Source organism: Antechinus flavipes, chromosome 2 (assembly GCF_016432865.1).
Source record: "Antechinus flavipes isolate AdamAnt ecotype Samford, QLD, Australia chromosome 2, AdamAnt_v2, whole genome shotgun sequence".
Taxonomy (NCBI): Eukaryota; Metazoa; Chordata; class Mammalia; order Dasyuromorphia; family Dasyuridae; genus Antechinus; species Antechinus flavipes.
Window position 1 is genome coordinate 61,138,535 of NC_067399.1, and position 25,230 is coordinate 61,163,764.

General features: G+C 48.1%; 2 protein-coding genes and 1 long non-coding RNA gene across 5 annotated transcripts in view; all 3 read left to right on the top strand.

Moving 5' to 3' along the window:
* The window catches only part of ZDHHC1 (zinc finger DHHC-type containing 1), a 50,174-nt gene extending 33,277 nt beyond the window's left edge, over positions 1-16,897 (top strand). The window contains exons 8-11 of the mRNA XM_051975012.1: positions 13,680-13,765; positions 14,692-14,779; positions 15,045-15,153; positions 15,428-16,897. Coding sequence (XP_051830972.1) covers positions 13,680-13,765; positions 14,692-14,779; positions 15,045-15,153; positions 15,428-15,864 — 720 coding nt within the window. The 3' untranslated portion in view covers positions 15,865-16,897. The remainder of the gene's footprint in view (positions 1-13,679; positions 13,766-14,691; positions 14,780-15,044; positions 15,154-15,427) is intronic.
* Positions 1-25,230, top strand: part of LOC127547910 (uncharacterized) — a 351,717-nt gene that overhangs the window by 280,933 nt on the left and 45,554 nt on the right. The gene's annotated exons all lie outside the window — the stretch shown is intronic.
* TPPP3 (tubulin polymerization promoting protein family member 3) lies at positions 17,972-23,896 on the top strand. 2 transcript variants are annotated; one of them, XM_051975019.1, is made up of 5 exons: positions 17,972-18,127; positions 20,700-20,797; positions 21,644-21,837; positions 22,960-23,113; positions 23,296-23,896. In XM_051975019.1, the coding sequence occupies exons 3-5, from the start codon at positions 21,650-21,652 to the stop codon at positions 23,482-23,484; spliced, it is 531 nt and encodes a 176-aa protein (XP_051830979.1). In that variant the 5' UTR covers positions 17,972-18,127; positions 20,700-20,797; positions 21,644-21,649; the 3' UTR covers positions 23,485-23,896. The 2 variants fall into 2 exon arrangements, with proteins under 2 accessions (XP_051830979.1, XP_051830978.1); XM_051975018.1 differs by lacking the exon at positions 20,700-20,797 and having other exon boundaries at positions 17,973-18,127.

A 25,230-nucleotide genomic window follows, 5' to 3' on the forward strand; every position in this document is an offset into this window, starting at 1 on the left:
AGACAACATGTAAATAACAGATACATAGAAGATGCATACAGAATAGATGATTTTATAGTTTGGGGGTTTTTTGCATCATAGACTCTGCTGATAATGTGGTGATGCCTCTGAACTCCCTTCTTGGTATGAGATTTTTAAATGCATAAAAATACATTTCAAAGGAAGGCCTCCTGTAGGAGATGGGATTTGAGCTGAGTCTTGAAGGAAGCCAGGGAAATTTAAGAGGCAAAATTGAGGGAGTAAGTCATTCCAAGCATGAGAGACAGCATAGAGATGGGAGATGAAATGTTGTATTTAAGGTCTGTGCTGTTATGATCCCCTCTTTACAGATGAGGAAATTGAGGCAAACAAGGGTTGAGTGAATTGCCCAGGGTCAGAAGAGTGTAGAAGGCAGGATTTGAATTCAACTCTTCTTCACTCCCAAGCCAGGTGCTCTAGCTGTCTTAGAATCAGAAGTTGATGGTCCTCCCTCTATGCTTTGCCTTTGTTTAGGCTCTGGTGTTCAATTCTGACCATCACAGCTTAAAGACATTAATAAGCTGGAGATTGCCGAGTGCCCCAGGATGATAAAGGACCTTGATAAGTATATTTCATGTCGAACGAATGAATGAAGAAATGAATGAATTAAAAGCCATTTATCAAGCACTTACTGTGGGCCAACCATTGGAGATAGAAATAGGAGACATCAATACAATCTCTGCCCTCAAGGAGTTTGCATTTTTTAAAATAAGTTTTAAATTGATACTTTCTGTTTCTTATATCATTATAGTTATTTCAAGTATCTCTCTGCCTGCTTCACAGAGAGCTATCCCATGTGACAAATCATATTCTGTAGAGAAGGAAAAAAAATCAACATAACTGATTGCTATATTGAAAAAGTCCAGGAACATGTGCAATTTGTATATATTGTCTGTGGACTTTTCACTTCCATTAACGGCTAAGTAGGGGTGTCCTCTCAAATTTCTTTAAGTCCTGCTCGATTTTTATATATTTGATTTTTTGGTGTGTTATTGTTCAAAATTATCGTTTTATCTTTGGTAATTGCCTCTGGTTAAGAATATATTTACAGCTCATAGCTATGAGAGGTATGTCATGTGTTTCTCTTCTAACTTTTTTAGGGTATAGTATTTCGCATTTAAGTTGTGTATACATTGAGATTGTATTATGAAATGTGGTGTGAGGTATTGGTCTGAGCCTAATTTTTGCCAGACTGTTTTCCAATTTTCCCAGAAGTTTGTATCAAGGAGTTTTGTCCCAGGTAATTTTATGTTTTTCACCTTATTGAATGCTGAATTGTTGAATTCTATTGTTTCTGAATCTCTTTTATGTAATCTATTTCTTTTTCTTTTTCTTTTTTTTTTAACTAATGCCAGATGGTTTTGATGACTGCTGCTTTATAATATAGTTTGGGATCTGGAAGTGCTATTCACCCTTTGTTCTTACATCATTTCCCTTGATGTTCTAGATCTTTTGTTTTCCAAATTAATTTTATTATCAAATTCTATAAAGTATCCCCTTCCTAATTTGATTGGCTTAACATTAAAAGTATAAATTAATTTGGGTAATTTTGTCATTTTTATTATATTGTCATGGGATAGCCATGAGCACTGGTTATTTATATTGTTCCTTATATCTTTAAGGAACACTTTATAATTGAATCTATGCAAGTATTTTTTTAAGAAGCTCTTTGTCATTGAATCTATACAAAGCTTTGTATGCTTGGTAAGTCTCAGATTATTATGCATTTTGTAATTATTTGGACTATTTCCCTTTATATTATGTTTTTATTGTTTTGTTATTATATAGAAATGATATTGATTTTTAAGAATTTATTTTGTAATCTGCAGATTTGCTGTAGCTAATGTCTCAAGTATCATTGCTGAATCTGGATTTTCTAAGTAAAGCCTTAACAAATAGGGATAATTTTATTTCCTCTTTATCTTTATTCCATTAATTTCTTTATCTTGTTCTATTGTTGTTGGCATTTTCAGAACTATATCAAATAATAGTGGGGGAAATGGGCATCCTTGCTTGTCAGATTCATTGGAAAGAGTTCTAGTGTGTTCCCATTGCATGTAATGCTTGCTTTTGTTTTTAGATATTTTTATGATATTTTTTAAAAAGGCCTCTCTGTACTTTGTAGGGCTTTTAGCATAAAGTTATACTTTTTCAAAGGCTTTTTCTGCATCTTGAGATAATCAAGTAGTTTGGGATATTTCAGTTTTTAAATTGATTAATCATATTGATTGCTGTTGTCCTTAAGTTGGGCATTGCATTCCTCATACAAATCCTATTTGATCATGATGAATGATTTCTTAGATAAATCTCTGTAGTCTGTTTGATAGGATTTTATTTAAAATTTTGGAGTCAACGATCGATCATTAATAATACTGGCCTAAAGTTTTCTTTCTGCATTTTATCCTTTCCTATTTTATGTACTAGGACTGTATTTGTCTCATAAAAGGTCTCATAAAGGAATCCTTAATTTTTGATAATAATTTGAGAAGTATGGGTACTGTTTTTTTAAAGTTTGATAGAATTCTCCTGCAAATTTTTCAGGTCAGAAGTTTGTTTACTTTCTCCCCCTCTGTTCACTCTGTTCTTTTACAGCTAGATCTATTTCTTTTTCTGAGATTGGGTTATTTAAGATCTCTATCTACTCTCTTGATTATTTGATTATTTTATGTTTTTGAAGGTATTCCTCTATTTTCTATTCTCAGTTTTGTTAGCATATAACTACCCATATTATTTTTATTTCTTTTGGTTTTGCTGTGATTTTTGCCTAGCTTGTTTACTATTTTATTGATTTGATTTTCTACTCCATTATTTTTAATCAGGTTAGCTAAAGTTTATCCATTTTATTAATTTTTTCAGAGCATCAGCTTATAGTTTTATTATTTCTATGGGGTTTTTTATTTTCAATTTATATATTTCCTTTCTAATTTTTTAAAACATTTCTTTTTTTGTGATTTTTTTAGGTTTATTTGTTGGCTTTCTAATTTTTAAAAATAAATATTCAATTCATTAATCTTCTCTTCCTATTTTGTTGGTGGTTGTTTGGTTGGTTGGTCTTTTGTTCTCAAAGAGGAACAATGTAACATCACTACCTTAGAGTCAAGTTACGGTGTGTCCAACTGTGGTTATTCAGAACAATATGAGCTCCAAATACTACACCACAGATTGGGCACAAACATCCACATGAATATTTGGGGTGGATTCTCTATAACTTTGTGATTTCACATTTCTTTTGAACGATTTCAATTCTGTTTTGCTCATAGAGCACAGCACCTTCTCTGATGAAGGCATGTCATAGTGGGCAGTTCTGTGCCAGTGTCTCCTATGTAATGCAATCAGTTCCAGAGTTCTTAAGAGAGACTTTGAGAGTGAACTTGTATAGCATTTTTTGAACACCATGTGAGCACTTTCCCTGTGTGAGATCTTGGTAAAATAGTCTTTTTGGCAAGTATATGTTTGGATTCAAATAACATGGCCATCCCAACGGCATTGCACTCTCTGCGATGGATTTGAATGCTTGGCAGTTTAGTTTGAGAAGGGATCTCACAGTGTCTGATATCTTATCCTGCCAGGTGATGTTCTATTTTGTTAATTATGTTTGAAAAAATATGATTTTCTCCTGAGCTACATCCCCCAAAATTTGGTATGTTGTTTCATCATCTTTTTTTATGCAGTCATTGATTATTTCTCTTATTTGTTCTTTGACCCATTCATTATTTAGGATTTCATTAAGTTTCTACTTGGATCTGGATCTTGTATTTATGTTCCTTGAATCAGTTACTTTTATTGAATCATGTCTATAAAGGTTATATGGACTTTTTCTTCTGTTTTACATTTGTTTGCAATATCTTAGTGCCCTAGTACATAGTCTGTTTTTGTACAAATTCCATGTGATGCTTAGAAATATGTATATTCTTTTGCTGTCCCATTTAGAAGATGCTATATAAGTCATTTAACTTCAATTTCTTCAAAAAAAATTTTAAATTCCATATTTTCCTTTTTGTTTGTCTTTCTGTTACATATCCAAAACTGAGAGGGAGAATTTAAAGTCTCCCATTACTATTGTGTTATTATTTATGTTTTGTTGCTCAGATAATGTTTTATTTATGAATTTGGATGCTTAATGCATTTGGAGTATACAAATTTATTAATGATATTAGTGTCTGTGCTTTCTTTTAACACAGTTTCCTTATTTATTGCTTTTTATTTTTTGATTTTTTTTTTTTTTTTGCTTTGTTATGACTCCTGCTTTTCTTGGATTTACTTGATGCATAGTAATTTTTTTTATATCTCCTCAGTTTTATTTTGTGTATGCCTTCTGTTTTGAAATGGGTTTTTTGTAAGCAATAGATTATTATAGAGTTTTGTTTTCTTATTCAGACTGTCACTTTTTTTGATTGGTTAGAGTCATTTTATTAAAGGAATTTAGAGCTGTTTGAGGGAGAGGTTGGACAAGTTCCTGCCTTTACAATATCACCTTGGCTTCGCCTAACTTTTTTTGATTGTTTAATGCATTCATATTTAAAGTTATGAGAATTTGGTTTCTATTTTTCTCCATCTATCTTTAAAATTTTCTTCAAGTTATGATTTCTTCTCCTGTAAATGCAGTACTATATTCCTTCAGTTATTTTAATCATTTTTTAAGGTGGTTCTGTTCACCTCATCCCTGATTCTCTCCTTATAACTTTTTTTTTTTTTTTTTTTTTTTTTACCTTTGGAGTTTTACTTATTGTTAGTTCTTTTTTCTCTCTTGCTTTTATCTGGTTATATAATTCTTTGCTTCTTCCTCTGTCAAATATATTCTTCCTTCCTTTCCTCCCCATTTAGATCATCCTGTTTATTAGTTTTTTAAGTTTCATTTTTTGCCCTCCTTTCCAAAAAAGATTTCTCTTTTCATTACCCATTCTGTCTTTCTGTGTACTCTAGACCCTCATTCTCTGATTCATGACCCTTATAATTATCTGTATCTTTTCTCCGTATTCCTCACACAATCAAAGCTTCCAAGTTATGCAGTCTAGGAACTTCCCTCTAGGTGGTTTCTGCCATTGTCCTGTAGAGCTTGCCTATTTGACTCCCCTTTTCCATGTGCCTCACTCCCAGAATAGTGCCAGCTTTTGCAGATGTCAAAGAGAACACTGCTCAATAGCAGGACCTTTTCTTCATCATGTCTCTGATGAGGCAGCCCTATGCTGCTGATCTTATATCCTCCTTACTTACCTTTCTCCCCCCCACATTTGTCTCAAAATCTTCCTGCATCCTTATTATCCAACTCCCCCAGGTGCCAGTTGCCTCCAAGGGTTCCAACTCCCCCCATCCCCATGTAAGATGAGCAGATTTTCAAATATAAAATCCCTCAGGTCTTACCTAGCATAAGATCCCCAATTGTCTTCTAGACAATCTCTCTCTAGTCCTAGATGCCTTTAAACATTGAACCCCTCCTCCAACCAAACTGGGCCTCCTCCTTTACCCCTTGTTTGGTCTTCCCCCTTCATCCTTAACCACTTCTCTGCACACAAACCACAGGGGTTATCTTCCTCTCACAGCCCTTTATTTGACTTCTGCCCCTCACACCTTCTTGTCCATCTCCCTGGTCCCTCCCTTGGTTCATGGTGTCCTCCTGTGTTGTAATGTGGTACCACAGAAAACCCTGATTCATCTACAAGCAGGGGATTCTTAGGTTGTGTCCACAATGGCCTCTGCCTGCCTCTTCATTGTACCTCTACCAAATTTCTGCCTTCACCCCTGTTTCTTTATGTACATTTTGAAAGAAATCTCTTGCTCTTCTGATGTTGCTCTGTAACTGTTGATGTCCTTATCTACTGCATTTATTCACTTCTTGTGCATATCTGTTGTTTGGGGTATTCAAGAAGTAAATCATCTCTTCAGTTCTAGTTTTCTTTCTAAAGATGTTTCAAATGTTTCTTTATTATTGAATGTCTGACCTTCTTTTCTCTTTCCTTTCCCCTTTCCCTCCTCCCCAGAATTTTGCTTCTGATCATCACCTCCCTCAAACAGTGACCATCTTTTGTAGATATGGTTAAGCTCAGATTTTCAGAGTAGGTAACTGTGAGCTGCATCCTGAGCTGCACTGGCTACCCTTTGGAATGTAATCATTCTATTCCCTTTTCCTTTCCCTAATGGTTACAGAAAAATCTTATGTTATTTGAATTTCCTTTCCTTTGCATTTGAAGGTCTTCTAATCACTTGCAGAACTTATTTCTGAATTTCATTCTTAAATTTAGCCACTATTTCTCTTGGAATTTGTAGTCTTGGATTTGCGTTTCTTTTTTCCCTAGAGACTATCTATGAATTCTTTTGATTGATATTTCATTTTCTTTGTTCTGAAGTTCAGGGAAATTCTCTTTTTATTGTATTCTCATTGTAGTGTTAAGATATTTCATTCTTCTGGGAGACCTATAATCTTTAGGTTGTCTCTCTACATCATATGCTTTGTTTGTATAGTGAGCGTATTTTCTTTTAATGTTGTTTTTGTTTCTTTTCTTCTAGATTGCCTTTTCACTCCTGAGTATTTGCATTCCCAATCAATTGCTCTCTCTTTTGTTTTTTTGGTGAGGCTTGCCATTGCAGATTCAAGTTTTTTCTGTTCTACCCACATTTTTGGTGTTGAGAACTTCAATTCTGTTTTTATAATTCTCATTTCTCTGTTGAGGCACTCAGGAACAGTTTGTTGTGGTTTCATATTCTCAAATTCCACGAGTTCCTCTGTCTCATCAAGTATGGGATAATTTTCCTTTGTTTTGCATTATTTATTCATATATGCCTGAACTTGTTTACTGAGTCTAGAAGCCATATTTTTTTCTGTTGTTGCTATTTTCCTTGTTTGCTTTTATCTGTTTATTTTTAAGGTTTTTGACTTTTCTTCTTCCTGAAATCTTTGGTAGTTTCAGCCTATTTGGCCTCCCTTACTTTCCCCTCCTGCCCACTTCATAACTTCTTCGCCTCTGATTGTGGTTTCTTTGGAGACTGGCTTTTTGGGTGATCAGATCTGGCCATAACTGGATGCTATGTCCTTTTTCTCAGGCTTAGTAGAATTGTGCAGTTTCCCACCCCACCCCATTCCCATTGTCTCCTGTCCCCCTCCCTCAGTTTTTTATTCTTTGGCCCAGCTCAGGGCTTTGCAGCAGTGCTTCTGTGGGGTTGTGTGCCCCGGCTCCAGCAAGTCTGAACTGTGCAGCACCGTTGCTGTGGAGGTGGATTTTTCTCCAGAAGGGTTGCAGCAGTGCTAGCTGTCTGTCGCAGACAATTTCTGCCGCCTGGAGCCAGGATCTCCACAGTTCTGGAAAGGGAAGGTGCAGTGGGTTTTGTAAGGCATCGTCATGTCCTTAGGTTTGCTGATGTTCACCAGGAGAGTTGGAGAGGGCTATGGAAGGTCAGTAAACTTAGGGGGTTTAGGAGTTTTTTTGTTTTTTTGTTTTTTGCCGAGTCAGTTGGGGATAAGTGACTTGCCCAGGGTCATACATCTAGGATGTGTTAATTGTCTGAGACAGGATTTGAACTTAGATTCTCCTGACTTCAGGGCTGGTGCTCTATCCACTCACCACCTAGCTGCTCCTAGGAGTTTTTTTTAACCTTCTTTTGGATTCTGGTCGTCCTAGACTATAGAGGCACTGAAGTAGCTTTATCTTTGATGCATAATTTCTGGTTTAGGGAGGTTTGAGAGGTTATAGGGATCAGAGAAAATGTCTAGTGCTTCATGTTGTTGCTCACACAACCTGTAGAATTTAATGGGGGAAGAGAATATATTTAAAGGGAAGCCAGAAAGATTAAATTGGGAAGTGATGTGATGACCTGGTGATAGGTAACACAAGGCAAAAACTCATCTTCCAGAGCTCAGAATGGCTCCAGGAGTAGGATCCAAGGTTTTGGTAGGAGGGAGATAAGGATGAGGGGTGGGGACGGTGGCCAGAATGCATGGTTTGGAAATGACCAGGAAGATCCCTACAAGAAGAGCAGCTGAGGGAAGTTGGAATGCTTAGTTTGGAGAAGTTGGAGAGGAGCTTGAAGGGATGACGTGCAAGAAGGAACATTCTGGTGCTAGACACAGAACCGAGAGCTAAGGCAGACCTTGGCCAAAAGGCTGAGGCTAAATGGTGGGACAGACTGCCCCGGGAGGCTTTGGCTCCTCAGAGCGGGGAAGGAACCCTCAGCACAGAGCAGGGCCCCAGGAAAAGAACCACGGGCCTGCCAAGGCCTGGCTCTGATTCTAGCTCTGACCCTGGGCAGATAGCATCTCCTGAGGTCAGTGTGTGTAGCCAGCACTAAGAGCATTTCCAGCAGGCTTTAAGGTTTGAAAAGTGATACAAATTGTATCTCCCTTAGTCCTCGCGGCTACCTGGGAGGGAGTGTGGCACCGGGAAGTGAAGGGGCTGGTCCAGGATCACCCAGCTAGTGAGTGTCTGAGGTTGGCTTTGAACTCAGGTCTCCCTGAATCCAAGTCCAGTACTCTGCCCTCTGGCCCCTGATTGGGGCTCTCAGGCTGATAGGACTGGCCTCCCTCAGCCTCTGGCTTCACTGGCTCTGACTGCAGAGACCTGAGGGAGAAGATGAGGTGCCACGTTTGGGGTTTTTCCCCAACTTTGTATGGAACAGAAACAGGTCACCCAAGCAAAGCAACTTATTTTACAGTTAAGGAAATGGAGGCCCGGGAAAAGGCTGTTCCTTGTCCTGCTGGCTTGGGGGCATGTTTTGCGAATGGGCAGATTTGATCTGGTGAGCTAAGGCCGCTTCTAGTTGCTCAAGGAAGAATTTTAGTTATTTATGGAGAATTTATTGGAACCCCTTTAGTTCCTGCTAAAATTCCACCTTTTACAGGAAGCCTTTCCCAATCCTTTTTGATTCTGTAGCCTTCCTTCTACTGATCCACCCCCCACCCCCGATTTATCTTATATACAGATTGCACATAATCATCAGCGTGTCGCCTGCCTCGTTCAGTTGTGAGCTCCTTGAGGGGAAGGACTGTCTCCTTTCCTGTGTCTCTAGTTCATAGGACATACTGAGCCTGAGCCCCTGTGCCTCTCTGTCAGGAGGAGGCCAGCTGGCCCATTTGGCTTGTGAAATCTCAAACGGTCCCCACCGCTTGGATGGGGCATCTTTCATAGTTGTTTTCCTTTAAGTATTATGGTCACTGGGCAAGCAGTTTTCTTGGTTCTACTTCCTTGGCTCCAAAGCAGTCCATACATACCTCCCCCCCAAGTTGTCTAAATTTGTTATTTTCATCATTTTCCTATGTGTGGCAGTATCATTGTAGTCATATACCATACTTTGTTCAGCCATTCCCTAATGGATGGGCAGTCCCTTTTTTCTAATTAACATATTTTTAATTTTGTTAGGCAGTTGGGGTTAAGTGGTTTAAGTTACACAGCCAGTAAGTGTCTGAGTCTAGATTTGAACTCAGGACCTCCTGACTCCAGGAAAAGGACTCTCTCCCCTGTGTTCCCCAGCTGGGTATGTTTTTTACAATAATAAAAGTGTTACTCTAAATAATTTTGTATAAATTGGACTCTTCCCTTTGGAGCATAGGCCTAGTATTCCAATCCTCTCCTTTGACAAAGGTCAAAGGTTAAAGGCCTGAGAGGTGAGCTGACCTGCCCATAGTCATAAAGTTTTGAAATTCAACTTGAAATTCAAACCAAGTTCCTTCAACTCCAAATCCAGGGTTCTTTCCACAAAGCCATGATGCCCAAGATAGCATCACATTCAGACTCTCACCCTGGCAATCCCTCTAGTATATCAGGTTCTTTCTTATAGTTTCCTGGGATTTCAGAGAAGAAAAATAAAAATGGAAAAAGTGAATAAAGATAAGAGGAAATTTTGGATAGTTCTAAACCTGCTCTAAGATATGAGGCCATCCCCCATGGCAGTTGGGGCTAGATGAAGCTTTGGCCATTAGTTTCCAGAAGGGAGACCTTATAGGGACCACCTTTTCCCCAGCAGTCCTGGGCCCAGGAGAAGGGCTGTAGCAGAATGATTAATGGGGAGGGAGGGAGGGGAACGGGGGTGTCAGAAGACCTGGGGTCTGGCTCTGCCTCTGCCACTCGCTTGTGTGACCGCAGTCCCTCTGTTTTCTCTTCTGTAAAATCAAGGGGCCAAGGTTCCTTCTGTTCTAGACAGTCTTAAGTTTTTAATGTCCCTTCTGGTTCTCAAATTCTGTAGGACTCCTTTCAGATCCAGCAGTCTGTTTTCTTTCTTTAAGCTTTCCTTGCTCTCAGGTCTCTTCTGCGGGCAGCTGGGTGACACAGTGGACAGAGCACTGGGCCTGGAGTCAGAACACCAGAGTGCAAGTCCAGCTTTAGATATTTATTAGCTGGGTGTAAGTCACTTAACTCTGCCCCAGTTTCTTTATCTGTCAAATGAACCAGAGAAGGCGATGGCAAACCTTCCAATATCTCTCCCAAGAAAGCTTCAAGCGGGGTCACTGAAAGTCAGACACAAGTGAAAAAATGACTAAGCAAAAAAGATTCTTTTCCGGCCCTGACGTCTTGTGGTTCTATGTTCTAAGGTCTCTTCCAATTCTTAACATTTTATGTTCTCCATTTTGTGCAATAACAAGTATTGCAAAGATAATCATCTTTGAAAGCTGTAGGAAGTGATCAAATCAGTGAACCAACCATGGTCCAGAGGACTCTTTGATAAAACAGACTAGCTTCCTCCTGAGAGGTTATGAAAAAAGTGACCTGTTGTAACATTTCGGTTCTAGCTCTCTTTCTGTGTTCTAAGGTCCCTTTCACCTTCAGCTCTCTCTGAGTCTGTGATAGGAGGCCCCTCCCTTTCTACCTGACTGAGCCCCTAGGGGAAGGCAGGAACACAGGAGGGGCCCTCTGTGGAGACAGGAGCATAGTTTTGGAGTTCTTGTGTCCATGTTGCCCCTAAACACTGGCTTGTTTTAGAGACGGAATTCATTCTGTTGTGTCAGCATTAGTCAGGATGCCCTTGGTCTCCATGGAAATCCTGGGGTAAATGCTGTCGGCACAGCAAGTCAACAGACACTGGGCTTCTCTGGGCTGCTGCACCGGCCCTGTCTCCTTGATGAGGATCTGTGGACAGTTGGGGTGCCTCTCCTGCCCCCTGACCTGGGGGAGGCCAGGTGGGGGATGGAGGCATTCCTTTGGGAACCACCCAGTGCATGGAAGGGCCTAGAAGGGCCCAGGGAGAAGGGAAGCCGTGGGCCACCCCAAGAGTGGTACCAGCTTTTGGTATCAATTAGAATCAATCTAGAATCTAGAACTCTCTCGGTTCTACTCTGTCTCCACAGTGTCTGGACCACACAAGTATCTTTCCTGTACTTTTATTTACAAGAACATAGAAATTAAACATGATACACTGAGACAAGACCACTGATGTGCATATGAAAGAGTCCGGGTCCATGTTGAGCCCTGCGAACCCTCACTCTGCAGCCCCATGAGCTGCAGCCCCATGGGAGGGATTTGGTTCTCTGGGATCACAAATGGGAGACAAGTTACCTTCCCTGTCCTTGTGTAGCTGGGAGGGGGATCAAGGCCATTTTTAGACCATATAGATAGATTGAAGCCTTAGGGGCTTCAAAAACAAAAGTGCTGGAAAGTCAGGGGACCTGTGGAACTGGCATTAAAAGATCTAGGCCCAAAGGAGGAAAAAGAGACCCCTGTGTTGGGGACAGAGGAGTCTCCAATTTGACTATAGGGTCAGGCTGGGAGATGAGGGAGGAGACTGAGAAAATATTATAAATGTTACTGTTCATGAACTTTTTTTGAGTAGAGCCCTTCCCTAGTAACTTCTCATCTCCAAAGACTTCCCAAACTGAGTGGACCGGCCTGCCTGGCTGGGCTTAGTAAGGCTCACGGACCATTCTGCAATTCCAGGTAGATGGCCTCTAATCAGTCTCCTGATGGCCTCATTGATGGTACTTCCTTCCCCTGATGACCAAGCCATTACTTCTAACTCCTCTGACTTATCTCACAGGGCAATTAACTCAGTGAAAAGAGAATGAATACAGAGTGCTTTGCAAACCTTAAAAGTAGGTCTGCTTAAACTTTTTCTACTTAAGATCCTTTTCTCCCAAGAAATTTTATGTGACCCCAGATATATAAATAAATAAAATAGGTATAGAAGTAAAATTTTTACTGATAATCATAATTTTGTAACCCCCACTTTCAGTTATGAGACCCCATATGGGGTTCCAAGCAGTTTAAGAAGTTGGGCCTTAACAATTCCAATAGAAAATGCCATCTGCATCCAAGAGAGAGAATTATGGAGACTGAAGGTGGATCAGAGCATAGTATTCTTACCTTTTTGTTTGTTTTCTTCTTTCTCATGGTTTTTTTTCCCTTTTGGTCTGATTTTTTCTTGCACAACATGATAAATATGGAAATATGTGTAAAAGAGCACATATTTAAGCTATATCAGATTATTTGCTTTTTTGAGGAGGGAAGAGATAGAGAAGGAAAGAGGAAAAGTTTAGACAACAAAGTTTTACAAAAATGGTGCAAACTATCTTTATATAAATTTGGAAAAATAAAATACTATTAAGAAAGAAAAGAAGTTGAGCCTTAGACAGTAGATGCAGGAGTAAATAAAAAGCTGATCTCAAAGCCGGGGAGATGCAGATTAAAATCCTGGCTGTGTGAGTCACTCTCCATGTCTGTCCTAGGTAGCTCTCTAAGATTATTAAGGGGGCAGAAATGGAGCCAATCCAAAATGTCAAAGTTTCTGTCTCCTAACATTAAAAAAATCAATCCCCTTTCTTCTTTCCTTCCTTCCTTCCTTCCTTCCTTCTTTCCTTCCTTCCTTCCTTCCTTCCTTCCTTCCTTCCTTCCTTCCTGAGGCAATTAGGGTTAAGTGACTTGCCCAGGGTCACACAGCCAAGAAGTGTTAAGTGTCTGAGATCACATTTGAACTCGGGTCCTCCTGACTTCAGGGCTGGTACTCTAAATCAATCTTGTTTCTACAACACCCAAAAGATTCTCAAGTTTTCTCCCCTCTCCTCTTTTCTATTGAATTCCCATCCCTCCTTCAGCAGCCAGCTCAATTCCTTTTCCTCCCAAGACCCTTCCAACCACTCTAACTCACTGCTCCCTGTAGCCTGAAGCACAGGTGACTAGGTCACATGCTTTTGTACTCAATCATATACTGCTTTTCTGGTTCAAATAGAAACTCCTCAGCTTAGCATTTAAGGCCCCCCCTACACACGCACTTTGTACGTGTCAGATTAGCCTACCAGCTAACCCCCAAAGGTGAATGCCATGTCCCACCTCCATGCTTTTGCCTTCCTTGCTCCCCTTGCCCAGTACTCCCTCCTCCCTCCCTGCTCAGATTCAGTTTAGAGGTCCCCCCCCAGCCCTTCCTGAAGCCTCACACAAGCCACAGTCACAATTGTATTTCACTGCTTCCAGTTTTCTCAGAAAAAGTTCCTCGAGAACTTTTTTATCCCCAGAAGCTTACTTAGCAGATGGTGTGGAGATACAGTATTTGTTTAATTGTTGTTTAATTGAATTGTTGGGGTTTTTTTTAATTAGATTTCTTTTACCCCAACTCACAGAACTCAGCCCCAGATCTGAGGAGGGCTGGCCTTTTTTGTTGGTAGAACCCTGGCCTTGGGCCTCAGTCCTTTTTCCCCCTCTTGGCTTCTCAGTTTTGCTCTCCTAAGTCTCCCTGGTCTTCCTCCCTAGGAGGTGGAATTCTATGTTCGAAGCTTCAGTTACACCAATTCAGAGCCCCAGCCAGAGGGCTTGGCAGTGGCAGCTTCCAAGACTGAGTAAGTACTGGGGGGTCTGGGCCCTGACGTGCCCTGGGAGCCCTTAGGGGGACAGGGCAAAGGAAAGGAGGAGGGGAGAGGTGGGGCTACCGGACCCCGAGGCCTGGGAGGGGCTGGCCTCTGGTGTGCCAACCAGAGCGGGCCTGAGGTGGCTCGGGAGATTAGCAGAGCACCTCCTGAAGGAGCAGCCAGGGTGCCAAGGGGAGGGGAGAAAGGAGGGGGAGGCTCGATGGCCCCCGTCGGGCCCAGGGCCAGGGGGCTGTCTCTGGGAAGATGGGATCTCCTGGGCAACCCATCTGGTCTGCCTCGATTCCTTGAGATAAAGCCTCTGCTCGGCTCCAGGGCGAGGCTGGGGCCTGGGACCGGCTAGGGAAGCCAGGGATGGAGGGGTCAGCTTAAAGGGCAGGGGGATTCAGGAGGAATCAAAAGCAGGGCTCGGAGCTGGGAAGCTTCCTTGAACCAAGGTGAATCAAGGCTGACGGACGGAGTGCCCGGGCCTGAGGCTCCATCTGGCACGGAGCGGTCACCTCCGCCGGGCAGAGCTCTGACTGGGCAGGTTTTCTCTGCAGCTTGGGCTGAGGTGCCCCGAGACAGCAGGGAGCGGGAAGGGTCCTCCAGAGGCCGGGCCCTCTAGGAGGAAGGACTATCAGCAGTAATAATGAGGCCCGCCTGTGAGGTGCCCTAAAGTTGCCAGAGCTTCTTCCCTCCCACAGCCCCAGGAGCTGCGGAGTGCCAGGCTTACTGATCCCCTCTTACAGAAAAAGAACCTGAGGCTTGGAGGGTTTCTGAGATATAGCAAAGGGCTCCGGAGGGCACCCCCACCGCTAGTCGGCCCTCGTAGCTGACCTCTGGCCAGAGATTGGGGAAGGGGAGGGGAGAAGGCCTGGGGCCAGCATTGACATTCGTCCCCTTCCTTCTGCTCGAAGCCATTCTTCACTCTTCGTCACCAGTGCAGAGGCTGCGCTGTCCTCCAAGCCGGACACCCCAGTGCTGCCCCCCAAGATCCAGCCCCAGGTAGGCACTGGGCAGTGTCCGCCCCCCCCCCCCCAAGGCTGCTGGCCACCCCGGCCCTTGTGCTCTCCTCGAGTCCCGCCCTCCCTCCCTGGGAGGGCCCTAAGAGCCCTGGGACCCTGCACTTCCTGCCCAGCCTTCACTGCTTGAACCTGTGACCTCGAGCCACAAGGTCCTCCCATCTCATCCCTCACTCTGGCCGGCCTCATGGGGGAGGGCAAGGGGAGTCGGAGGAGGCACCAGGAGCCTTCTTTTCTTATCTTGACAGAAGAGGAAGAAGAAGAAGAGGAAAGTGTACAAGGTGCCAGCCCTGGTGGCCAGTGACAAGTCTCAGAGCCGCCCCCCACCCCGGCCCGGGCTGCCCGCCCCCCACGCCGGTAAGATCTCTCTGTCCCAGGCGGAGGGGCCCAAAGACGGCCATTTTCCTCAGCCTGAGCCTTTCTTTCAGTAGGGTCACAGTTCCTGTTGCCTCCCCCCAACCATTCCGCCACCCCCTTTCTCCTGCCTAGCCCCACCCCCCGGTCATCTCAGCCTAATTTCAGAGTGGGAAAGGGAAATGTTATAACCACTAAGGCAGGTCTGCCTGCCCTCCCCAGACACGCCAGTCCTGGGGGCCCCCCAGCAAATTCTGACCCTCCCCCCTTCCTGCAGAGCTCCCCGAGGCTGGCGCTGCGAGCTCCTCATCCCACTCCTCCAACTCCAGCCTTCACCTCCCCGTGCCGGCCTTCCTGGGCCCCGCCAGTTCCGTCCAGGCAGCCGGCCCTCCCGCCGAATACCACTCTGAGTCGGCCGAGTCCATGGAGGAGATCCCCGTGGCCCAGACTCGCCTGGGCAGCAGCACCCCGGCCGAAGCTGGCCGGCCGCCCCCTTACAGCGGCCTAGGCCTTTCCCGCCATCACCTCCCCCAGGCTCCCAGCCTGGGCAAGAGCTGCCCTGAGGTCCGGGACTATGAGCAGGAGCTGGAAATCGTGGCCAAGGTGACCACTGTGTTTGTGAGCCAAAGCAGTGGGGAGCCCCCCGGGCCCTCCAGGGGGCAGCAGTGCAGTGGTGCCAGGCTGGAGCCCCGGCCGGAGGTGAGCATGGCCTAGGAGCCCTGCTGCTGCCACGGCTGACAAAAGGGGCGCTAGCCCAGGGCCTCGAACCGGGCTTTGCCTTCTGCCCTGGGAGACTGGCCTGGGCCTGACAAGCTGAAACCGGCCTGACTGGCTGAAACCGGGCCTGACTGGCTGAAACTGGGCCTGAGGCAAACGCAGTGGAGTGAGGGGTAGAATGGAGGGCAGGGCAGAGGTGCAGTGGCTGCAGGAGGCCACCCTGCCTGCAAGGACTCTCCAAGGATTGGGCTCTCCAAGGACTGGGGTTTGGGCCCACCACAGCACCCGCCCCAGACTTGGCCACCTCACCCTAGAAGGACTGAGGCAAATGGTGAAGTGAGTGGCTCCCCCAAAGGGATATCTGAGGCAAAGCCTGCGCTGAACCATGCTAGTGAGGGCTGGGGGGCTGGCAGACCCCTGCTCTCCCCTCTAAATGGGGAGGGGGGTGAGCGAGCCAAGCTTGCTCTCCCCAAGTGCAGGGGGAGCCAGGTCTTAAGGCTGATCCCACCGAGTGGGTAACTTCCCACACTAAGCCAAGCAGCGCGCCCCCCCCCCAGAGGAGCTAGCGGTTCCTTGTGGGGGGTGGGCTGATGGGACCCTGGTTCCCTGAGCTCCTGGCCAAAGCTCCCTGGCAGCCATGTAGCTACCTATCCCCACCATTCCCACCTCCAGTCTATGCAACCTCCTCCCCAATGGAGAGCTGAGCCCAGGGCCACGAACTGTTTCCACCTTCGGGAAAAGACTGCAGGGCTGCTGGGAAGCTGGCCAGCGAGGCCCCCAGGAAGGGAGGGAGATCCCAGGAGCCACACCCATGAAGGCCAGGCTAGCCCAGCACCTTACAACAGCACAGAATTCACTTTAGGGGGATGCCCCCGGGGATGGGATGGGGTGGGTGAGCACTTGGGACTTCAACCCTCCTTTCTCCCCCTTTCCTGGGGCTGTACTCCTCCCCCCTTTAATCATGAGCAGCAGCATCCTTTCTCCTGTGAATTAATCATGTCACAATATAAATTTTTTATGCCTTTGCTAATGCTTGTTATGGCTTTCTTTCTCAAACTGGCCACAGGGCTAACCTAGGCTAACCTTTTCCCGGCTGGACCAATCCCGAGTTATCTAAAAGCGGGTTATAAGAGGAGTGGGAAGATTATGGGGGGGGGTGCTAAGGGGCTGGGGAGATGATGATGATGGGAAGCGGCCAATAGCCGAGGTCCGCCCAAGCCCCCGGGGATCCCGGGATCGGGGATGATGGGGAGTGGAAAAGCGGCGGAATGCGCTTCCCCAAGGTGTAGGGTCTGACGGGTAATTCGCCGGAACCCCAAGGCCAGCAAGCCGTCTGCTATTAGTGGGGAGATCGGCAGGAGGGGAGGCGTCTACCCCGGGAGCACCCGGGCAGCTCCCTGGCCGCTCCTGAGTCCCGACTGCCCCGAAGAGGGAAGCTTGGTGTCCGAAGCTTCCCAATGCAGAACCCGTGGGGACACGGTGCGTGTGGGATGCCTCCTGGCGTGCGCACACAAAGACCTAGGCATTTAGGGGTACCAGGGTCGGAGAGTCTGGGGGGATCTGACGGGGAGTGCAAAAGGGATGTAGAGGGAGGGGACGACAGGGAGCTCGGCGCCATCCTGCGGGGTCCTCACCCGCTCTTGCTTCCCAATCTCGCCGCCTCCCGAGTTGGTTCATTTGTTCCGGAGCCTTCCGGACGCGGCTGGGGAGGGGCGGGGGGTATTCGGGGGAGGGGGCTTAGGGCTTGGGGATGCTGGGTGTGGCTGGCCGAGGAGGAGCGGAGGAAGAGGAGGCCGCCGCATCCTCGCCGTGCTCCACCCTGCTCCTTCTTGGCTCGACTGGGGCTGTGAAGTTGGGGTGCAGTGGCGAGGACTAGGGGGTTCTGGCGCGCGCAGGAGCGGAGCTGCAGAAAAAGGGCGTGAGGGGGAGCCAGGGCCTGGGGTCCGGACGAGGAACACTTGTCCCGGGGGCGGAGCCCTGCGAGGGGTGGGACTTCCCTGTGACCTTGGTCACTCTCAGCAAAAGAACATCCCCCCTCTTCCCCCCCCCCCCCGCCCCGGGGGTGGGACAGGATGTCTCTATGGAGACCCGGAGAAACAAGGGATAATAAGCCAGCGCCGCCCGAGCGCATTCCCGCCGAGCTGCCGGCAGGGAGCGGAGCAGGGGAGCCGCCGCCCGGTCCGTGCGTCCGTCCGTCCGTCCGTCTGTGCCGGCGCCCTCCGCTCAGCCCGATCTGCGCGCAGCAGGGACAGCCCCAGAGGTGAGGTGGGAGCTTCGGGGACTGACCGGGGCCGGCCCCCGACTGCACAGCCGCATCCTAGTCCGTCCCAGGGCAGGGACCGGAGGCTGGGAACGGACCGGGACCTGGGGGGGGGGGGCAGGGATTGAAGGGCTTCCCTGGCAGAGCACCGCCCTGCCTCCGATCGGACGGGGAGTGGCACTATGGGGGCTCCTCGGTCCTGTAACTGCCCCGTGCCCGTTCCTACAGCCTCGCTTCTGCGGGGGGAACCCGGGGCCGAGGCAGAGGGTGCGGAGCGGGCATGGGGCAGGAAGTAGGACCGTGCCCAAGTAGTGACAGGCTGCCTCCGGCGCTGGCAAAGGTCATTTATTGCCCGGCTTCGGTGATGGAGTGGGCAGCCCGGGGGCTAGTCCGCAGCTTCGAGATTGCTGCAGAGATCGAAACTCGGGGCCGCCCTGCGAACAATGCCTGCCCTTCCAGTGGACACGGACCAGTCTAGGCTGCCGTTCCCAAGATCTTCCCCCTCCCCAGTCCCCGATCTGGGTTGGGAAGGGGGCAGGGAAAGGCCTGTCCTCCAGCTGATTAATGACTCCAGCTGTCTGCACTGCCATCGAGCCAGTGGACATGGCCAACTGGGAGTGACCAGCCCCACCCTGTCCCTTTCTCCGTGTCCCCAGAGAACCAGGGCCCTTGATGTTAGTGCTCAGTCCCATATTGAGGGGAGGGTCTCTGCAGTCCTTCTTACTAATGCCCCTCTGCCCACCCCTGGGGTGTTCACTGGTCGGAGTGGAGATGGTGGTGTCTTAGGAGAACAAGAGGAAGGCCTCGAGAAGCCGGAGGGATGACAAGTGGCCAACAGTCCACCGAAGGACCCGTTAGTCTAGTCAGGGGGAGCAAGGATCCCAGTCCTTTCTTTGTCCTTCGTCCCCTAGCCTGAGCTTGGGCGGGGACTGGGTGGCTGGTTTTGCAGGGTCTCAGAACTGCCTCCCTTGGGCAGTCACCTTCCTCCCAGCCTAAAAGGGTGCGGCCCACTGCAGTCTCAGACCCGGGACATGTACTGCAGAGTGGGTCAGACATCCCTCACACTCAGCCTTGCTGCTCCATGTCTGTCCCCCTCCTCCCTCAGCAGCCCTGTCTTACTCCAACCTCCCATCCCACAGCCCCCGAGACCCCGACATTCTGGTTATTGACTTTTATTTATTGGGGGGGGGGATATTGACTTGTGCCTGGGACTCCAACAGCAACCTCACTCCTTGAGTTCTTAACCTGGTTGCCAATTCACTTGGGCCAGCCCATCTCAGCCCCTCACCCAATCCAGCTCTGCCCCCAGCCCAGCCCAGCCCAGCCCAGCCCAGCCCAGCCAAGCCCAGCCCAGCCCAGCCCAGCCTAGCCCAGCAGCATCGAGAACTTCTCTCAAAGCTGCCCAGACACCATCCCTCCCTTAGCAACCATCTCCAAGCAGCACCACCCTCCCTTGGCAACTGTCTCCTAGTAGTACAAACTGTGGCCAGCCTAGGGCCAATCCCCGCCTCCCCGCCCACCCCTTGTGTTTTTGTTTAATAGTAACAAGGGTGTTCCACCCAAACTAGGGGTAGCCACCCAGCTGGAAGCCCAGTAGGGGGCAGCACTGGTCAGGTCCAGAGGGAAGGGTCTTCTGCTTCTCTCATCAGCCACAGTCCCCATGCCTCACCCCTCCCCCATGCCTACTGACAGCGCCCAGGCCCTAAGTATGGCACTGCTGCAGCCTGGCAAAAGGGTAGGGCTGCACCAAGGGGTCCTTACGCAGGGCAGCGACACCCGTGGCCCCTCCTGATCAGATGTTGCAGGGACAGGTCAGAGGGTGGCACTCGAGGGGGGCAGGGGCAGCCCTGGGAAGGACCTCAGAGATGACCCAGGGAGATCCTTCCATTTTAGAGATAAGTAAACTGAGACCCTCAAAAACTTACCCCTAGTCAGTCAGGTCATAAATAGCAGACTCAAAATTTTAACTCAGACTGGAGGATTCTAAATGTTGTATAAATCCAATTTACTTCAATCCACTTCACAAAATGTGTTAAATGCTTACTCTGTGCAAAAAGCCTAGCCCAGGACTCAGTCAGACATCAATTATTTCTTGCCTTTAAGGAGTTTACTCTCCTGGGAAGAAGACAACATACATCCATAAAGAACTGTACAGGAATTTGAATAGAATGAAGGGCTAACAATTAGAAGGCCCTTCCTAAGCTAAGCCTCAAATGAAGATAAAGATTTAGAACAAGTGTTATTTTTAGTTGAAAATAATTGCAAAAAAATGTAATTATCAAGTATTTGATTGTTTTCCCTCCTACTTCTCTCCTTAATGGGGGGATGAGGGTGGGGAAAAACAAGAAGTCACTGTGGGAGATGTAGGGTTCTTAACCTTTTTTTCTGCCAGGGACCTCTTTAGCTGTCAGTCTGCTGAAGCCCGCAGCTCCCTTCTCAGATTGTTATTGTTGTTCTTTTCTTCTGGAAGAAGGATCGATGACATCATAAGGGTGATGACCTGACTTTCCTGCGAATTAGATTTAAGTGAGGCAGAACTGTGCAAAGTCATCAGCCCTCCTCTCTCCTCCAGGGTCATCTGAGTCCAGGGGCAAGGCAGCAGTCAAGATGGCTGATGAGGGCCCCGCCCCCTTCTCAGAATATGACTTTTAAAGGCATGAAACAAAAGATGTAAGACACCATTAAAAAACGAGTCCGAAGACCATAAGTTAAGACCCCTGAGTTAGAGTCAGAATTCAGGAGAGGATAGTGTTCCAGGTAGGGAGCACAGCTTGAGTCACAGCGTGAAGGTAGGAAGGGAGACCCCCTATCCTGGAATATCCAGGAGTCCAGTTTGGCCAGAAGGCTGAGTGTATAAAGGAGAAATGAGGCTGGGAAAGTTGGTCACAGTCAGATTGTGAGGAGCCTTTTCAGAACAATAGGGAGCCCGGCACGGCCAGTGCCATCTCCAGTGATACATAGACAGTAGACCTTGGGTTCCTGTAGCTTACTAGGAAGGTGGTCCATATTCCCTGAGGAGACAAGGGAGAGGAGCTGGAAGGAACTGGCACGGCAACAAGGGATTTGCCAAAGTGGATAGCTCCTCAGCCCAGCACCGACTACGATGGGTAGCTTCAGTACCAGAAAACATCGAAGGCTCCTCCCAGCCTGGTATTCCCTGTTCTAATGTCCCTCCCAACTCTGGCATTCCTCGTTCTAAGCCCATCCCGGGCCTGGCATTCCATGTGCTAGTCCCTCCCGGGCCTGGCATTAACAGCATCACAAGTTCAGAGCTAGAAGGACCTCAGTGGTAGGGCGGATGAGGGCAGAGGAGAAATGGACTGACTGCCCACCCAGGGACGCCCGGCCAGTAGGTGTGCCCGTCGCCCAGTTCCTTCCCAGCACATGGGGCTGCTATTTGGCAGCTGGGGGCAGTCATGGCAGGGGGAGGGGTGGGCTTGATGTCCCTGGGTTGGCACCTTAGCTGGGCCCAGCTGGAAGGGCCCCAGAGTGAGCCGTGTGTGTGGTGCTCTTCAGGTCAGCATGGCGGAGCACCCAGACGTGGAAGGCCTGGAGGAGAGCTTCCGAAAGTTTGCCATCCATGGAGACACCAAGGCCACGGGGCAGGAGATGAATGGCAAGAACTGGGCCAAACTCTGTAAGGACTGCAAGGTTGCCGATGGCAAGAATGTCACCGGCACAGATGTCGACATCGTCTTCTCTAAAGTCAAGTGAGCCTGAGGGCGTGGGGGGGGGAGGGAGAGGGAGGAGGAGGAGGGGAAGGGGAGAGAAGGGGGCCTGCGGTTATTCCATGCGACAGGTAGGAGTGGGGTTCCTTCTTTCCTACCTAGCCCACATCAGGATTCACAAGAACAGGATGGGGAGTGATTCCACAATTCCTGTGGGAAAAAAGATCTGGGGGATTTAGGGGACCACAATCTCTGCATGAATCAAACTCAGTGTATTGGGTGGTCCCCAAACTAACCGGAGCTGAAGCTCCATGGGGCTGCAAAGTGCTGCAGAAGAGGGGGCGGCAGTGGTCCTGCTGAGAAGAGTGTTTAGGGAGAATACTGACAGATTGGGGGGCACGTGGGCTGAGAGAGCCAGGCCAACTCAGTCTTCCCAAGTTCAAACGCCGCCCGCGACACTTCCACCGCGTGACTCTGGGCAGGTCACTCCACCCTGGGGAAGGACATGGCCAACCTGTCCAGTGTCTGCCAAGGAAACCTCGTGAAGAGTCGGGCGGAACTGAAGAACGACTAAATGAGAGCAGCTCCGAGAAGCCCTCGGAGGACAGTCACTGTTGGAGGGGGACGGGCTGTTCTGACTCAGCGGGGAGAAGCTTTATGGGGGATTGTAGCTGAACTCAAGTGTTTTGAAGGGCAGAAGTTAGTGAGTGGAAACGCTCAGGGGGGGCCGGCCCTGGGGATACAAGGGCAGGTAGAAGGCGCCCCGCCCCCAGCTGCTCACAGCGGAATGGGGAGACCGCCACGCCCCGCGAGCCCTTGAGGAGGCGTTTTCAGAGAAGTTGGGGCAGGGGCTTCCCTCGGAAGAGGGATTCGAGTCCTTCCACTTGGTCTCCCCTGAAGAGGAATAGAGGCGAGATCTCGCTTTGTTGCATGGGAACGAGGGGCACGCCATCTGTGGGCAGTGGGGGTGCCCTGGGTCCTTAGGCGGAGGCCAGACAGCTACTTTGGGGGGCAGTCGGGTACAGACAAGGCTCTTCTCGGGCTTCTCCTGACCCCTCCCCAATCCTGTGGCGTGTGGGCGTGAGGGGGCTTCAAGAGAGGCTGTCCAGTAGGTGGAAAAGGATGAGGAAGGGAGGGACTCACGATGTCTTGTGTTGCCATCAGGGGGAAGACTGCCCGAGTCATCAATTACGAGGAGTTTAAGAAGGCCCTGGAGGAGCTGGCCGCAAAGAGATTTAAGGGCAAGCCCAAGGAGGAGGCGTTCGACGCCATCTGCAAGCTGGTGGCGGGCAAAGAGCCGGCCAACGTGGGCGTGACTGTGAGTGTGCTGCCTGAGGGGAAGGCTGCCTTCCCTGGGGGCCCGAGAGGCCTCCGGGCTGGGGGTCAGGCGCCCTCGGGCCTGGGGGGCCGGGAGGGGGGGAGGGGAGGGTTTGGCCGGAGCTCGGGGGTGCTCCCCTCCCCGTCACCTGCACTGAGCACCTCGTGTTTGACTCTGGGTAGAAAGCCAAAACGGGAGGGGCCGTGGAACGGCTGACGGACACCAGCAAGTACACGGGCTCCCACAAGGAGCGCTTCGACGAGAGCGGCAAAGGAAAGGGCATCGCGGGCCGCCAGGACATCCTCGATGACAGTGGCTACGTCAGCGCCTACAAGCACGCGGGAACCTACGACTCCAAGGTGAAAAAGTGAGGTCCCGCGCTGCCTCCCCCCTGCCTGAGGGGCCAGGCCCAGGCCCGAAGGGCACAGGAAAGGCGGGAGGGAGGCGCTGACCACCTGTCTCCCGCCTCCGTGGCCAGGCCCCGCCCCCAGCACGCCCCAGGCTGCCCTGACTTTGTGTCCCGTGCCTTCCATTTCCTGCCCAGGTGTGGGGCGCCCCGTGGGCCTGCCAGGGCCCTAACCCAGGCTGGTCCCATTGCCCCCTCCTCACTAACCTTCTGGGCAAAGCATGGGGCCCAGGCCCTGTAGCAAGATTCCCAACCCAAAGGGAAATGACTGGCCCGTCCGGCCGCCCCTCATCAGCTTACCCCATATTTAAACCGCTGACCCTGGATCAGTACCTGCTCTGTACTCAGAACCCAATAAAGAAAGCCTTTTGTACTCACCTTGGCTTGGAGCCTTGAGGGAGTGAGGGGGATAATTTGTCTCAAGTGGGAGTCCCAGTCATTTCACTTTCACAGGGTCCTCTCTGGCTTGCCAGTGTTTCCTTGCCCCATTGGGAGCCCCCATCTTTAGAAACCAGGAGCGAATGAGTTGATAATCCTCCCCATTGTCTGCTGAGAAGGCCTTCCGTGAGCCCTTACATCGGATCCCCTTCAAAACAACTCCCAATCCTAGCTCATCCTGTGGGTTTGACAGCTGAAGGTCCAGGAGGCTGCTGGAAATAGGGTGGAACCACCAGCTTCCCTACAGCCCTCAGCCCTCAGCCCTCAGGGTTAGGCTGGGAGGTGGCTGCTGCTCTTCTGCTCTGGCTGGCAGGGCCCTCCAGCCCCTAGGACCATGGAGGCTGGAGGAATCCTAGGGAGGGACTATACTAAAACACCCTCACCTTGGGGATTTCCTTATAAATGGCCAACTCTGTCCCATCCGCAGTGCCCCAGTGACTGAAGTCAGGCCAAACGCACTAAACAAACAGTCCTGGACTGGACCTAATGACCTTAAGGCCCTTCCCATGAACAGGACTTTGCACATGGCAGGTGATGATTTATTAAATTTGAGACTTACTGTGTTAGAATAAGAACAAACCACAAGTCCTAGTGGAAAGCTTCATCCTAATTCACATTGAATTTTTTTTCCTAACTGCATATGTCATGTTTATTTTTTTTTAAATCATATACTTGGGCATTAATTGAAAAAAAACCAAAGGCATTAAAGTAGAAATATCAAACATATCTCTTATGAACAAGGTTGAAATAAATAAAAACACATCCAAAAAAGGAATATGGAAGAAATGATTAAAATTAATTGGAGACTAAATTTAATCCTAAAGAATTTGAGGGATGGTCAAAAAAAAAAGTCAAAGCTAGAACCAATCATTTCATTAAAGATAATGACAACAATAAGACATCATCACAATATTTTAGATACAGTAAAAGCATTCTTTAAAGAAAATTAAAATTTCAAATCACTTTCATGAATAAAAGAGAAATATTATACCATGCAACTTTATTTAAAAACTAGAAAATCAAGAAATTAACACACCTACATACAGTAACCACTAAGGTAGTAATTTTGAAAATTAAAGAGATGAACAAAATTCAAAACAAAATAAAACAAAAACACCCATTTAAGTAATAAATAAAACCAGAAAATGTTTTTTAAAAGATAGCTTTTTTTCAGCAGGATGATTTATTATTTTTTCCTTTTTTGTTTTCTTTTTTCTGGTTATACATGTGCATTAATTTCTGTTAATACACATTTCTTTATGAATCACATATT

Coding starts and splice junctions, on each gene's coding strand:
- TPPP3 (XM_051975019.1), top strand. CDS start 21,650: ATGGCGGAGCACCCAGACGTGGAAGGCCTGGAGGAGAGCTTCCGAAAG. Junction 21,838..22,959: donor ATCGTCTTCTCTAAAGTCAA/GTGAGCCTGAGG, acceptor TGTTGCCATCAG/GGGGAAGACTGCCCGAGTCA. Junction 23,114..23,295: donor CGGCCAACGTGGGCGTGACT/GTGAGTGTGCTG, acceptor GACTCTGGGTAG/AAAGCCAAAACGGGAGGGGC.